The 16,039-nt window shown below is 36.5% G+C and overlaps 2 protein-coding genes and 1 pseudogene across 2 annotated transcripts; all 3 read left to right on the forward strand.

The window, feature by feature from the left end:
* The first annotated feature begins 4,656 nt into the window (after nucleotides 1–4,656).
* Nucleotides 4,657–7,520, forward strand: LOC143535991 (receptor-like protein EIX2). Its single transcript, XM_077030087.1, has 4 exons — nucleotides 4,657–5,154; nucleotides 5,228–5,320; nucleotides 5,641–7,093; nucleotides 7,216–7,520. Exons 1-4 carry the CDS (start codon nucleotides 4,657–4,659, stop codon nucleotides 7,518–7,520), a joined length of 2,349 nt encoding a protein of 782 aa, XP_076886202.1.
* On the forward strand, nucleotides 7,517–7,984 carry LOC143535992 (receptor-like protein EIX1). Its single transcript, XM_077030088.1, has one exon. The coding sequence runs from the start codon at nucleotides 7,517–7,519 to the stop codon at nucleotides 7,982–7,984; it is 468 nt and encodes a 155-aa protein (XP_076886203.1).
* A 3,499-nt stretch (nucleotides 7,985–11,483) lies between these two features.
* Nucleotides 11,484–15,574, forward strand: LOC143536018 (receptor-like protein EIX2; annotated as a pseudogene).
* Nucleotides 15,575–16,039: the final 465 nt, after the last annotated feature.

The raw sequence follows: 16,039 nt of genomic DNA on the forward strand, positions 1-16,039 counted from the left end.
TTGCTTCAAGCCATACAAAGACTTGATGAGTTTGCATACTTTGCCCTTTTGACCAAGGGCGGAGAAACCCTCAGGTTGCTCCATGTATATCTCTTCTTCCAAATCACCATTTAGAAAAGCCGTTTTACATCCATTTGATGCACTTCCAAACTTTGTAAAGACGCGATTGCAAGCACCAACCTTATAGAGGTTATACGTGTTACAGGTGAGTAAGTATCAAAATAGTCTAGACCTTCCTTTTGTCTAAAACCTTTGATCACTAGCCTCGCCTTGTATTTATCAATACTTCCATCGGCTTTCATTTTCTTTTTGAATATCCAATGATATCCAAGTGGTTTGCAACCAACTGGAAGATCTACCAATTCCCAAGTATGATTTTGTAAGATCGAATCAATTTCATTCTTGATTGCTTCTTTCCATTGAGGTCCTTCAGGTGAGGTCACCGCTTCATGGTAGGTATTAGGTTCACCTTCAACCATAAAGCTTACGAAGTCAGGACCAAAGGATTTTTCAACCTTTTGTCTTTTGCTTCGTCTTAAATCACCATCCTCAGTCTCGGGCCGTTCATGTGTTCCTTCATGAACCAAGTCGTCATTTTGTGTTGACGAGCTTGCACCTACATCCTTCACTCGTGATGATGAGGCCTCATGTGTGTGTCCTAACTTAGGAAACACGTGCTCAAAATACGAGACAATATTGGGGCTCGCCTCCATGAAAGTGTTTACGTGTACATTTGGATTTTTGGATTCATGTACCAAAAACCGATGTGCACTACTATTGTGAGCATATCCAATGAAAATGCAATCAACAGTTTTGGGACCAATCCTAGGAGCCTTAGGAGGTGGTACGGTGACTTTAGCTAGGCACCCCCACACTTTCATGTATTTGTACGAAGGTTCTCTTCCCTTCCATAACTTATAAGGAGTCTCATCCCTATTCTTGAGAGGTATCTTATTTGAAAGATAATTTTCCGTTAAAATGGCATCCCCCCACATGTCATGGCTCACCCCAGAACTAACCAACATGGCATTCATCATATCTTTCAATGTACGGTTCTTTCGTTCCGCCATGCCATTTGATTGTGGAGAATAAGGAGGGGTTAATTCATGTATTATGCCACTTTGTGCGCATAAATCCGCAAATGGTGAAACGTATTCACCTCCTCGATCTCTTCTCACACGTTTAATTTTCTTGTTAAGTTGTAACTCAACTTCATTTTTAAACAAGATAAATTTTTCTATTGCTTCATCTTTACTTTTAAGTAAATATACATAGCAATATTTTGAGCAATCATCAATAAACGTAATGAAATATTTGTTTCCCCCTCTTGTTGGGCACATTTTTAAATTGCACACATCGGTGTGAATTAAATCAAGTGTTTCGGTTATTCTTTCAACCGATTTGAAGGATGATCTTGTAAGTTTGGATTCAACACATGATTCGCATTTCGAGTTTGTATCAATGTGGAATGTTGGTATGCTTTTTAATTTAATTAAACGACGAAGTGAATTGAAATTTACATGTCCTAATCTACCATGCCAAACATTTGAATTTAAAGACTCAATAATATAAGCAGAAGTAGATGCCTTATTCATTTCATTTCCAATCACGGTTACATCAAGTTTAAACATACCATTGAGGGCATAGCCCTTACCAACATACATTCCACGCTTAGTCAAGACAAACTTGTCCGACTCAAACACTAAACGAAAACCAAACTTATTAAGCAACCAACCCGAAACCAAATTCTTATGAATTCCGGGCACATACAAAGTGTTGCTCAAAGTAAGCTCTTTTCCCGAAGTCATCTTCAAGATCACATTCCCTTCACCCTTGATGTCGGTCGTTGCTTGATTCCCCAAAAACAACTTAGCATCACTAGCAGCCTCCTTAAAGGTGCTAAAGAGGGTCTTGTCACCACACACATGACGAGTTGCACCCGTATCAATGAACCATCCTTGCGGTTTATCCCCCACAAGATTGTTTTTTTCAATCATTGCCGAGAGCTCGATGATCATTGCCACCAACGGTTCACCATTTTCATCCACCATATGCGCACGCTCACGCTTAGGCTTCTTGCATTGGTTCGCACGATGACCATTCTCATTACAATTGTAACAAACACCTTGGAAGTTTGAAGATTGAGGTTTATTTTTCACAACATCCTTCTTCGGTCCAAGGTTCACCTTTCCCTTTCCCTTATTCATTTTACCCTTACCCTTATGCCCCCCCCCCCCTTAGAAGATTGTCCAAGTTCAACCATGTTGGCCTTAGCCATTGGCTCCACACGAGCTGATTTTTGAGCCGTTTTATAGATAATTCTTAAACTTAACCCAACTAGGAGGCAACTTTTCAATTATGGCTGCAACTTGGAACGTTTCACTAAGTGTCATACCCTCGGCATGAATTTCATGAAGTATAACTTGTAGTTCTTAGACTTGGGTGATCACAGTCTTGGGGTCAACCATTTTAAAGTCCAAAAAACGGGCCACAACAAATTTCTTTGTTCCCGCATCTTCGGTTTTATACTTCTTGTCTAAAGACTCCCATAGTTCTTTGGCAGTCTTTATCCCACAATAGACGTTATACAATGGATCCGCCAAACCATTGAGCACGTAATTGCGACATAGAAATTCAGAATGTTTCCAAGCATCCAAAGCACTCACACTTTGGGCATCATCTTGGGCAGTGGGTATGGGGGCTGTTTTCTCCAAGAAATGTGCTAAGTTCAAGGTTGTCAAGTAGAAAAATATTTTCTACTGCCACCTCTTAAAGTGGACACCCGTGAACTTTTCGGGTTTTTCAGCATGGTTAACCATTGTGGTCGCTCCCACATTGGCTGGGGTGGTCAAATGGACAGCAGGGGTAGCATTAGAAGTGTTTGGGGTTGGTCCTGTCATTCTTGCAACACAGAAAACAGACCAAGTTAGTAACTTAGAAAGAAAAATTCAGAAAATTCTGAAATTTGCAGGGTAGCTTTATCTTGTGCGAGATAACACTATCTCGTGCGAGATAGCCAAAACAACCCAAAAAAGGAGCCTTTTCTGATTTCAGAATGCTAAACCAAGAACGAATCAGTCTAAGTCCAACTTTGAAGATCCAATTCTTGATTCTGAGACCAAAACATAAAAGAAAAAAAATTGTTTTTAAAACATATACTATTTTGAAACAAAACTGGTTTGGATCAAAACAGAATAGTTTTTGAAAATTTAAACAAAGTTTTCACGAAACGGTTTTAAAAATATTGTTTTAAGATTGTAGGAACTGAATTCGTGAATTGAGTAAATAAACAGAAAATTAACAAAGAGTTTTATTTCTCATACAATACAGTACAAGAATCTGAAATACAATACAAAATCAAATAAATAAACCAAATACAGTATGAAAAAAATATAAACGGTTTGGCTGAGGATCGTGTTGAACACGGGGCCCTTAAAACAATATTTCGAGTCTCCCAAGAGAACTCGTTGTTTCCCAGGGTACAACAGCCGGAGCAGTAGTGCTGCCGGAGTTAACCGTAAACCTGAAAAAGGTTCGAATAAAAGAAACCAGAAATGTAGAAGAAGAAGAAGAAGTTGGAAAAACCTTGCAACAATGCTTGTGTTGTGTGTAAGGTTTGGTGTATATTGCAACTTAGTTTACCTCTCTATTTATAGAGGAAAAACAAGGCACAAGTTTTTCATCCCACCAATGTGGGATACACCACTATAGTATTTTCTTTCAAATACACACAATCACACATCGATATCTCATTCATCAATGTCAATTAGTGTGCATTTGTTGTGTCATAACAACCTACTAATGCACACGTAACAAATTTTCCAACACCTAGTTCTAGTTGTCTGGATTTCATCTGTAGCATCTTCTTATTCATGATTCATCCAAAGATTATTTTGAGAAACTTTCATATGGTTACTTTAGGGTCGGCCAACACTTAATTAAGACTTTAGGCCCACACTTAATTAAGGTCTTCAAATTATAAAAAAAAATATTATATATAGATGTATATATTTAATCGGCGGATTAGAAACAAAAATAACTATTGTTCTAGTGGTTAACCTTTGTGTTTCTTAGTTGTATGTCACAAGTTCAAGACCAGCTATTAACACTTTCCTTTTTGGTTTTTAACACAATTGTTTATAAAGGGCCACAAAATCTCATTTCGATTTAGGCCTCCAACATCATTGAGCCGGCCCCATGTGCTTTCTGACTTTAAAGTTTAAACCACACGTTGACAAAGTCTTCCATTAATTTGCAATTCTTTTTTTGTACATTCTAAGTCTTCCACTTGTGATTTCTGACTTTAAACCGCACTCGTTTCCTAAGTCTTCAATTTGTAATTATTCCAATTAAATTTTCAAAATGAGAATCATAATGATAAGCCCGACGTTGACTGAAATATAATGATAGCATTAGGTTAAACTGATTTGGACCTAACAATTTCCCCCATTAGACTAATGTTATCATGTCTTGTATCACATTCGGACTCTTGTCAATGTCTTGTTATCATTCTCAGAACACCGTTACATCAAGCAGAGTCTCAAATTCAAAACCCAACACAACCCGATCTTTACATCTTGAAATTTCTACTACAAGTAATTTGGGGTTGAAAATGGGAAATACTCTTTGGGGTTTAGGAATCCGTCTCGTTTTCATATGTATTGTTTTCGTGACGTCGCACATAAATGTGTGGGTGGTGGAAATCTCACAACAGTTTCTTGTTTCGAGCAAGAGAGACTAGCTCTTCTCAAGTTCAAACATAGTGCGACATATGACCAGGGAATGTTTTCGTCATGGGGGGTTGGCAACAACTATTGTAGGTGGAAAGGAGTTGGTTGTGATGATGTCACCGGAAGGGTTGTCAGCCTTCATCTCACAGAAGGATTCAGGGATGACTACTACTTCGATGATCGAGGCCTGCACGAAATGCTCGATAATGAAGTCTACTACTACAATGATCATCAAGGCAACAAAATGTTCTATAATGAAGACTACCATCTAATTAATTTTGCTGATCGACACAGCTTCTTTGGTGCTAATAAAGTGAATTCTTGTTTGATAGATTTGGTCTATCTAAAACATCTAGACTTAAGTGGGAATGATTTTCAGCAAATCCAAATACCAGAGTTCATTGGATCCTTAAAAACAACTAAGGTATCTCAATCTATATAATACAAATTTCATTGGTAATGTTCCCTATCAAATTGGAAATCTTTCCAATTTGAAGGCTCTTGATCTTAGTACCCCGTATGGGTTGACGATAGATGATTTCGAATGGATTTCTGCTCTTTCGAAGCTTGAGCATCTTGACTTGAGTGGAGTAATTCGTAGTCGAACAAAAACCTTGACAACTTATTTTACACAATTCCTTCCTTATTGAACCTGCGTTTGTCCTATTGTGGACTTTCTATGGCTGATCTTCGTTCCCATCATCATAATTCTAGCAGAAAATTGGCCAGCATAAAACATCTAGATCTTAGCGGAAATGACTTTCAAGCTCAACTCCCTAGCATATTTATGAACATGACGTCCTTAGAGTTCCTTGATCTTTCAGACAATAATCTTGGTAGTCTCAGTATGCCATGGAGATTCCAAAACTTTCTAAACATGATACCTTATGTTTCTATTTTGAGTTTGCAGGCTTGTTCGATCCAAAAGATCAATCTGTCACCCACCAATCTAAGTTTTAGTACAAGTTCTAATATCCAACATTTGGATCTTAGTTTTAATATCATTGAAGGCATATTTCCATTAGTTTTAGCAAACATGAGTTCCCTATTATCCCTTGACCTCTCGGGAAACAAGTTAAATTCATCAATTCCCACCATGCCTAACCTTCTCAAGCTCAATATAAATGATAATATCTTTACGCAGATTGAGGATGTCGGAATCTGGAGACACTGTCACCTCAAAGAATTGATTGTTACATACAATAATCTTAGAGGAGAAATGATCAGCCCATCCACTAATGTATCCAAATGCTCTCTAAATGAATTGGAAATTTTGAAATTAGATAACAATGCATTAAGCGGTTCAATTCCAGATTCTCTTGTAAGATTGACCAATTTAAGAAGCTTAGATCTATCGTTCAATAAACTGACAGGTCCAATCCCCGAATCTCTGGGCAAATTAAGATCATTACAAGTCTTATATCTATCTTATAACTTCTTGATCGGTCCCATCCCAAACTACCACGGCCAACTCACCATACTTCACCTTGCTTATAATAAATTGAGTGGTTCTATTCCAGACTCATTGGGAAAATTAACAGCTTTAAAAGACATATTTCTGAAATCAAACCGGTTTACAGGTTCCATCCCCGTATCTCTAGGAAGACTCACTTCATTAAGAGTTTTTTCAGTGTCTTCAAATTTGTTAAATGGGACCATTCCAAGTTCAATCGGGCAACTCACCAAGCTCTATATTTTAGACGTCTCTAACAATTCTTTGCAAGGATTGGTTTCGGAAGACCATTTTGCTAATCTCTCGATGTTGAGATACTTGAATGCAGATTCTAATAATTTGTTTTTAAATATTTCACATGAGTGGACACCTCCCTTCCAATTGCAAATTGTTCGAATTGTTTCTTGCAAGATTGAAGGTGGATTTCCACAATGGCTTCAAACTCAGAGGAATCTTTATGAGTTAGTGTTGTCTAATGCTAGCATTTCTGGACCTCTTCCTGCATGGTTGCGCCTCATTCCTAACATGGGTGTCTTAGACCTTTCTCACAACAAACTCACAGGTCCTTTGACGAACCTTCCTTATTTATTTGAAGGTGAACTGAATTTGCAAGATAACCTTTTCAGAGGACTCATTCCAAGGTCATTGTGCAAAAACACATATTTAAATGTTCTTGATCTTTCAAAAAATAGGTTGACTGGGAAAATTCCCAAGTGCCTGTGGAATATGTATCTAAGTGTTATGGTACTTAGTTCAAATAGGCTATTTGGTGTCATACCGAATCCTTTAGGCTATTCAAGTTTGAGATGGTTACAATTAAATGACAATAACATCAATGGAAAGCTTCCTCGAGATTTTGGGTATTTCAAAAGTTTGGAAGTCTTGGATTTAGGTGAGAACAAAATCTCAGGTAACATACCTAAATGGATTGGAGAAAATATTACTTTGTTGAGTGCTCTCAGATTGCATAAGAATAATTTTACAGGACGTATTCCTCACTTTTGTGCAAATCCCAACAACTTCGTATTTTAGTTTTGGCACAGAACAACTTAATAGGATCCATCCCTCATTGTTTTGGAGAGTTGGGTGGTATGAAATATAGCTTGTTTTACAACTCTTCTATGGTTTCCCCTTACTTTGGAAACATGATGCAAGTCCTCAAAGGTGCTTCACTTGAGTATACAAGAATCCTGAAATTTGTTAGAAACATAGATCTTTCAAGCAATAAATTTAGTGGAGAAATACCTGAAGCACTAACGACACTTGATGCATTATTGGGTCTCAATTTGGGTAACAATCATTTAGTGGGGTTATACCAAAAAGCATTGGGAACATGAAGTCATTAATTTCTCTCGATTTCTCAGCAAACGAGTTAAGCGGGATGATTCCTCAAGGCGTGGCGGCTTTGAATTTCTTGAGTTACTTGAATTTGTCACACAACAACTTGTCAGGACAAATCCCAACAGGTAATCAGTTGCAGACGCTTACAGATCCATCAATGTATGCTGATAACACATATCTTTGTGGTGCACTCGTGCACAAAAAATGTTATCCACATGAAAAGCCACCACCCACAACAAGCAAGAACAAACACCAAAACACTGAGCCAAAGAAGGTATGGTTTTACTTTGACATAATGAGTGGTTTTGCAATAGGTTTTTGGGGTATTGTTGGAGTGTTGATGTTGAAGAAGCAATGGAGATACAAGCTATTCATGTTGGGTGAGGAAACCATAGACAAGATACATGTTGCGGTCATGATTACAATTATGAAGATGAAAAGAGGAAGGGAGGTTGCATAGAACTCAAGAACGTGTGGAGCATCTTATCTACTATAAACATTTGAATTCCTTCTTTTACTTTGTTGTGCTTCTTAATACTACTTTTGTTGTGCTTTTATATTTGTTGGATACCTACTTTAGCATTATGCGAATCATAATATTTCAGTAAACGCAAATGAAATTAAGGAAATGCGTCAAAACAGATCGTTGAAGGTTACCAAATACCAACTCAAAAGTAGAGTCCAGAATTGTTGCTGTCCATATTCTCCCAATGATACGCAATAACACTATATATTCAAACCCGGTTACAAAAATGGTATATATTTTCAGTCACAAACCCGACACGGAACCTCTTAATATAAAAACCCAAGTGTATACCCGATTACTCAAATACCCAGGTATTATATTAGTAACCAGCATGGAATACAGTAGGAAAACGACTATATAGCCGTTAGAGACCGAATCTAGCTGTTTATCTTTTTTTGTGTTTCTTTTACCATTTTAACCATCATTGTAGGTACCATAGGTATATAAAAACCGATCTAGATCTAGGCTGGTGTTCAGGTTTTCTGGTCAATTTACATAACGCTTGGAAATTGTAATGGTAAATTTACTTCTAACTTTTGTTTCTAGTTTAAATTTCTTATTTCTATCTACTTGTTAAGTGTAATGGTAAATAATATATACATGTATTTTACTAATATGAGCGGTTTAGAAACTCATTCAGATTCAAGAGCGAGACTAGACTGGCCAAAATAACCTAGACCATGAACCGGACCATTTGTAACATTCAGTTTTGGTTGTTTGGTTTCTTGGGTTAGACTGAAACCAGATAATATAGATAATAGAGAAGGGGGGGGGGGGGGGGGGGGGGGTTGTTTGATTTAAACTATTAGTGGGCTTTTTTGAGCATTAAATGGGCTTCTGAAGTACTGATTTTATGCACTAGAAAGTAGAGGTGCACAAAAAGAACCTGAATCGGACTTCAAAAAATACGCGGAACCGGTTTTTTTTATACCCGGGTTTTTAATACCCGTACCCAGCTAACCCTACCCTTAGGGTACAAATAGGGTAAGCATTTCAATACCAAAACTCGTACTCGAAACTAGACCCGATTTATACCCAGTAATACCCGAAAACCGGAACCGGGTTCCAATACCCATAACTTTTTTCAAATACTCAATCTATACCCGAAATTATCCGAAAAATTCCTGAAAAACACCCGAAAATACCCCTAAAAAGTGCAACCCTTTATAAATCCGATCTATACCCAAAAAATACCAGGAAAAAAGCCCGAAAATAGGGTTTTTTCAATGCCCGGTTCTGTACCCAACCCGAACCCGATAAATAGGGCATGGGTTTTCAGACAATACCCGGACTCAGACCCGACCGGGGTTTTGCTAATACCTGATTTTCCAATACCCGGTCATACCCGAACATGATTTCATACCCAGAATCAGGTATTTGAAAAAACCCGATTTATACACCTCTACCGGAAAATGCGGGTTAAAAAATGACCTAAATGGGTTCTGGAGATCATCATGAGAGGCTAACTGGATAATGCAACAACTAATAAAATTTTTATATGAGAGAATTAGATAAATGTAACTACAAGGGGCTATAAAAAACGAGAAGGTAAGTAACTCCTATTTTATGTGAGAGATGTTTTAATAGTTTAGAGAGTAATTTAATGTGTTGTGAGTGAAAAGTTTTTATACTTTAGAAAATGTAACGATTTTTTTATATATTTGAAAAGTCAGTGTTTACATCCTACAATCTATCTATAATATATATATATAAACGAAAACATAAAAATCCTACGTGTCGCGATGTGGTCGCTCCCCTTTTTTTTTTGAGTCACCAGATTTGCTTGATTTTTAAATGGATGTTTCTATTGCATTTGACCCGAATTCACGGGTATGGGTGTCATCAAACCCATATATTTCATAAACGAGTTATAACATCTCATTAAATTAAAAACTAATCTCTCCAAATATTTGATAGAAAAATCCTATGAAGTAGAGATATACGAAAAATTAATATATTATTTATTTAAAAAAGATATATATTATTTATAATTAAAAAACCAATTTTATAGTAAAAAAATAAACGGGTCGGGTCTTGGGTCTCATCAAACCCATATAGCTTTTAAACCGGGTTATAACATCTCATTTATTTGTGAAATAATTTATCATCAAACCATAAGTATATTATTAACTTTCATACAATAAAAAAAATTCAAAATATAAATAAATATTAGAAACAATAATATAAAACAACCCCCGTAATACGGGGGATTAAAACTAGTTTTTTAATATATTTTGAAAGTGGTTGTGAGTGAAGGAAAAAGAAATTGGATAATAAATGTATAAAAAATATTACTGAATTGAAAAAAGGAAGAAAATGTAATGCTTTTAATTTAGTGTAATTTTGGATTTAGAGATAGGATGTTGAATGTGAATGCTCTTAGATGGTTGAGATCGACTCCTTTAAAAATATAACTCAAAATATTAATAAAAAAACACGAAAATGTTTCCGACCAAATTAGGGTAGGAACGAGTCGATGCAACAAGGGCTAATTTAGTTCGATTCGTGTTGATAGAGTTTTATGTCGAAAATGGTCAAGTCAGAATAGGTTTTGGATTAGAAAGGTGCAATGTGCGAGCACCCAACTAGTTTTATTAAAAGTTCCAGCTACTCTGCCAAACACCTAAATATTTATAAAAGGCTACAGCTAACAGCTACCAGCTACAGCCATCAGCTAGCAATTTCCAGCTACAGCTATCAGTTTGCTTTGTCAAACATACCCATAGTGTCACCATCTGATCACATTGTTAGTGGGATTAAAATTATTTTATTTATTTTCTCTATTTTTTTAAAACTTTTTTAAATCAAAGACTTTGTTGTATTCAAGTTATTGCATTCTTTGATAATTGAAAAAATATGAAACCAAATTAAATAATGATAATTTTATTTTGCCAATTCTAAAGCAACTGAAAAAACTATCCAAGCTACTTATCCGAAACAAGAGATAAAAGTCATAAAACTAACATTTAAATTAAATGAAGTGGCCAAAAATAAACATTAGAAACAAAAGGGATTTCATTTGGGGTTAGGGATTTTAAGAACTTAATTTGACTGGTAAATCGTAATTTTGTTGAGCAATCGAGAGAGTGTAACAAACCGTTCGGAACACTCAGTTTTCGGTCGGTTGGTTTCTAGGTTTACACCAAAACCCAATAATACATGGGCTGATTTAAACAACTTGTGTGCTTTTTCAGCGTACCCAGTACTCGATTACACATTATAGAATTTGGTATTCAGTTGCAAGTTTTGTTGGATGAGAATTTTTTTTCTATTTTATTTGAGAAATTTATTAGAAATAGCATGGCAATTATTAATATCTTTTGTTTTGAACATCCTAACTAGTCGTTGAATTTTCAAAAGGAGGATAACATTACAAGTTCAATGCTAAGCAGCTAATGTGTGGTGCAAACAAAAATTTAGTTGGATAAACTAATGGACCACTTTGGAAAATACTTAGCTATCCCATATCATGGCCCCTTGAATAAGTTAGCATAAAACTTATAGACTACTTAATGTGAAGATTTCAAGTCAACACCGACTTTTAGAACACGATGAATTCCGTGACTTGCGGTTCATTAATGAATATGTAACATATGTAACTGAACTAATCTGATCATCACAAGATAACCTATCTTTCCATTTTACCACCTTTTCTGTATGTAACTTGGAGTTGAAACATGGGAAATTCTCACTGGGGTTTGAGAATGTATTTTGTTTTCATATGTATCTTTTATGCGGAATTGGCACGTAAATGTGTGGGTGGCGGAAATCTCACAACACCATCTTGTTCTGAGAAGGAGAGACTAGCTCTTGTCAAGTTCAAACACAGCATAAAAGATCATGATGGAATGCTTTCAACATGGGCGTTCGGTAGCGACTGTTGTAAATGGGAAAGAGTCGCTTGTGACGCTGGAGGGTAGTTAGCCTTCATCTCGGACAAACTACCCAAGAAGAGAACTACTTTGATGACGAAGACATCGACCCATTTCAAGAAGATGGCTACAGTGCAGCTGTTAAGGTTGGTGTTGAGGTGAATTCTTGTTTGGGAGAGTTGAAGAACCTAAAACATCTAGACTTGAGTGGGAATGATTTTCGAAAAGCCGTATTCTGAACTTCATTGCATCCTTTAAACAACTAATGTATCTTAATCTCTCTAATGCAGGTTTCATTGGTAATATTCTCCATCAAATTGGAAATCTTTCCAATTTAAAGGTTCTTGATCTTAGCTCATCACAAAACTCTTTGATGACAAATGATCTGGCATGGATTTCTAGTGTTTCAAAACTCGAGCATCTTGACTTAAGCGGAGTTGATCTTAGTAAAGCACAAAACCTTGACAATTTATTTTACAAAACTCCTTTATTGAAGTTAAGTTTATCCGGGTGTGGGATTTCTTTGGCTCAGATTGATACTAATCATCTTAACTCTAGTAGAGAATTTGCCAACATCGAACACCTGGATCTTAGTGATAACCATTTAACTAGTCAGCTACCTCGCATATTCATGAACATGACATCCTTAGCGTTCCTTGATCTTTCACAAACTGATCTTGGTGTGGCATGGAATGTTAAAAACTTTCTAAGCATGATACCTTCAATATTAGAGTTACGTTTGTCAAATTGCAATCTCACTCTTGCCGAGACTAATATTAATTTCAGTACACATTCCAACATCCAACACCTGGATCTTAGTTCAAATGAAATTGAAGGCAAATTTCCTTTTGTTTTAACAAATATGAGCTCCCTGCTATCCCTTGACCTTTCAATGAACGGTTTGAATTCGTCAATTCCTACCATGCCTAACCTTCTCAAGCTTGATATTTCTGATAATAACTTGGGACGGATTGAGAATGTTGGAATTTGGAGACAATGTCAACTTGAGGAATTGATTGTTTCATACAATAATCTTGAAGGGGAACTGGTTGGACCGTCAACTAACTTATCCAAATGCTCACAAATAGCATTGGAGATATTGTATATTGATTCGAATGAGTTAAACTGTTCAATTCCAGAATCCATTGGAAAATTGACCAATTTAAAAGTCTTAGATCTATCATTCAATAATCTAAGAGGTCCAATCCCTAAAGCTCTGGGTGAATTAAGATCATTACAGGTCTTATATCTATCCAATAACTACTTGACTGGTCATATTCCAAATTTCCATGGGCAACTCACCACACTTCACCTTGCTTATAACCAATTGAGCGGTTCCATTCCAGAATCGTTGGGAAGATCAACAGCTTTAACAGAAATATTGCTAGAATCATACGTGATTATAGGTTCCATCCCAGTATCTCTAAGAAGACTCACTTCGTTAAGAGTGCTTTCAGTTGCTTCAAACTTGCTAAATGGTACCATTCCAAAATCACTTGGTCAACTCACCAAACTCTATCTTTTAGACATCTCTAACAATTCCTTGCAAGGAGTGGTTTCAGAAGACCATTTTGCTAACCTCTCGATGTTGAAGTACTTAGATGCAAATTTTAATAATGAATTGCTATTTAATATTTCACATGACTGAAGCCCCCATTCCAATTAATAATCTTACGACTTTGTTCTTGTAAGATTGAAAATGGATTTCCACAATGGTTGTGAACTCAAAGGAAACTCGAGGAGTTAGTGTTGTCTAATACAAGCATTTCTGGACCTCTTCCCACATGGTTGCGCCTTCTACCCGTCATTCCTAATTTAGATTTTTCTCACAATAAACTCACTGGTCGTTTGTTGAATCTTCCTTCTTTATATGAAGGTAGGTATGGATTCGGAGGCATTTAGTGTTGGAAAATAATCTTTTCACGGGGTTGATTCCAAGATGTTTGTGCAATAGGACAGATTTGCAAATTCTTGATCTTTCTAGAAATAGGTTGACAGGGAAAATTCCCAAGTGCCTATGGAATCTACGCTTGTATATGTTGCTACTTAGCACAAATAGGCTATCTGGGGTCATACCGAGTTCTTAGGCCATACACATCCATCCTTGGAATGGTTACAGTTGAATGACAATAACTTTAGTGGAGAGCTTCCTCGAGGTTCTGGGTATTTCAGCCATTTGATAGTCTTCGATTTAGGTGAGAACAAAATCTCAGGAAAAATACCTGGATGGATTGGAGAAAATATTCCAAGATTGAGTGCTCTCAGGTTGCGTGCAAATAACTTCACTGGAAGAATTCCTTACTCGTTGTGCAAATGTCAACGACTTCAAATTTTAGATATCGCATACAACAACATTACAGGATCCATCCCTCACTGTTTTAAGGAGTTTGTTCACATGAAAGAACCGCAAGATGTGTCTTATATGACTTTGTTTGATTACGGAAGTGTAACACAAGTGCTTAACGGTCTTGCATTGGACTATACAAAAACTGTGTACTTCGTCATAAATATGGATCTTTCGAGAAATAAACTTGTAGGAGAAATACCTAAAGCGCTAACAACCCTTGATGCATTGGTGGGTCTCAATTTGTCTTATAATCATTTTAGTGGAGGTATTCCAAAAGATATTGGAAACATGAGGTCGTTATTTTCTCTCGATTTGTCAGCAAACGAGTTGTCCGGGGTGATTCCGCAAAGCATGGCAGATTTGACTTTCTTGAGTCACTTAAATTTGTCACACAACAACTTGCCAGGACAAATTCCAACAGGACCTCAGTTGCGGACGCTTACGGATCCATCAATATATGCTGATAACATAAATCTCTGTGGTGCACCACTGCCAAAGGAATGTTATCCCCATGAAAAGCCACCAATTACCACAACTAGCAAGAAGAAAGATGAAAATGTTAATGAGCCAAACAAGTTGTGGTTTTACTTGGACATATCATGTGGTTTTGCAACAGGGTTTTGGGGTATTATTGGAGTATTGTTGTTAAAGAAACAATGGAGACATAAGCTTTTCATGTTTTGTGAGGAAAGCATGGACAAGATATACGTTGCAGTCATGGTTATAGAGTTGAAGGTGAGAAGAGGAAGGAAGGTTGCATAAATCCATCATAATTCAGGTAATTGCGAAGTATTTTAATTCTTATGAACTATAAGTAATTGCTTTTCTTTTAAATGCTGTGCTTCTTAATACTATTACGATGCTTTATATATGTAAGTCATTTGAACACGAGTTCTTGCATACTAGTTATTGCATCCCCAGTAAGCTGTTTATTTAATACCATTATGATGCTTTTATGGTTACTTTCATCCATACCTGCAAATTACTTAATGTCTTATGATAAATGAAGTGGTTTGGTTGATGAAGAAATTACAAGGTGTAAACTGGACTGCAGCCTGTAAATATCCCACAAATCACTTAATGTCTTATGTCTTAATCGTTTTGCATTGAACCATCCTGCCTTTGTGTTTAGTGAATTGGGCTGCAGTTTGTAAACATGCATCCTGCATTGACTTGTGTGTTAGCAAACTGATTTTGATGGGCTGCAGTTTGTAAACATATTCATTTTGACCGTTTTAATTCATTTTGAAGGACTGCAGTTTGAGTGTTTGACTCATGTGTAAACAGATAAGGTTTGGTTCATAAGACTAGAGTTGATTAACAAATAAAACCTAATCCATTTCTGATTATTAGACCACTCATACCAACTGTAGCTTGTTTTTGTATACAACCAATATTAGTTGACTATCTATACAAGCAGTGGCGAAGCTTGGACGAAAACGTCCAGCAGGCCGTACTCAATACGTTTAAAAGCTTTTCATAAACAGGGGGGCTAGTCTCAAAATTTTCGGATGAAAACAGACAAATTTACACGACGTATAAAATTTTTTCAGACGTAAACAGATTAATTTACACAAATCTTTTTTTCAGCTAATTAAGAGCATTCATGAATTTTTGAAGGTTTTAGTTAGAGATGGTGTAACATAAAAGATGTCGTCTACCAATTTTTTAATTCTTGTTTCTAGTTTCATTCTAAGGCTGTTCTCTATGGTGGGGGCATCGAAATCCCTCCACGGTGCCATGCCATCGACACGTAAGAAACGGGGCTTC

The sequence above is a fragment of the Bidens hawaiensis genome, unplaced genomic scaffold (genome assembly GCF_021521415.1).
Source record: "Bidens hawaiensis isolate Kalapana, Puna unplaced genomic scaffold, B.hawaiensis_p1.1 tig00010731_1, whole genome shotgun sequence".
Classification (NCBI taxonomy): Eukaryota; Viridiplantae; Streptophyta; class Magnoliopsida; order Asterales; family Asteraceae; genus Bidens; species Bidens hawaiensis.

Excerpts from the sequence above, each read along its gene's own strand:
- LOC143535992 (XM_077030088.1), top strand. The coding sequence starts at position 7,517 with ATGAAGTCATTAATTTCTCTCGATTTCTCAGCAAACGAGTTAAGCGGG.
- LOC143535991 (XM_077030087.1), top strand. The coding sequence starts at position 4,657 with ATGTATTGTTTTCGTGACGTCGCACATAAATGTGTGGGTGGTGGAAAT. Across the intron at positions 5,155-5,227 it reads GATCCTTAAAAACAACTAAG|GCTCTTGATCTTAGTACCCC; the intron begins GTATCTCAATCT and ends TCCAATTTGAAG. Across the intron at positions 5,321-5,640 it reads AGCATCTTGACTTGAGTGGA|GCTTGTTCGATCCAAAAGAT; the intron begins GTAATTCGTAGT and ends TTGAGTTTGCAG.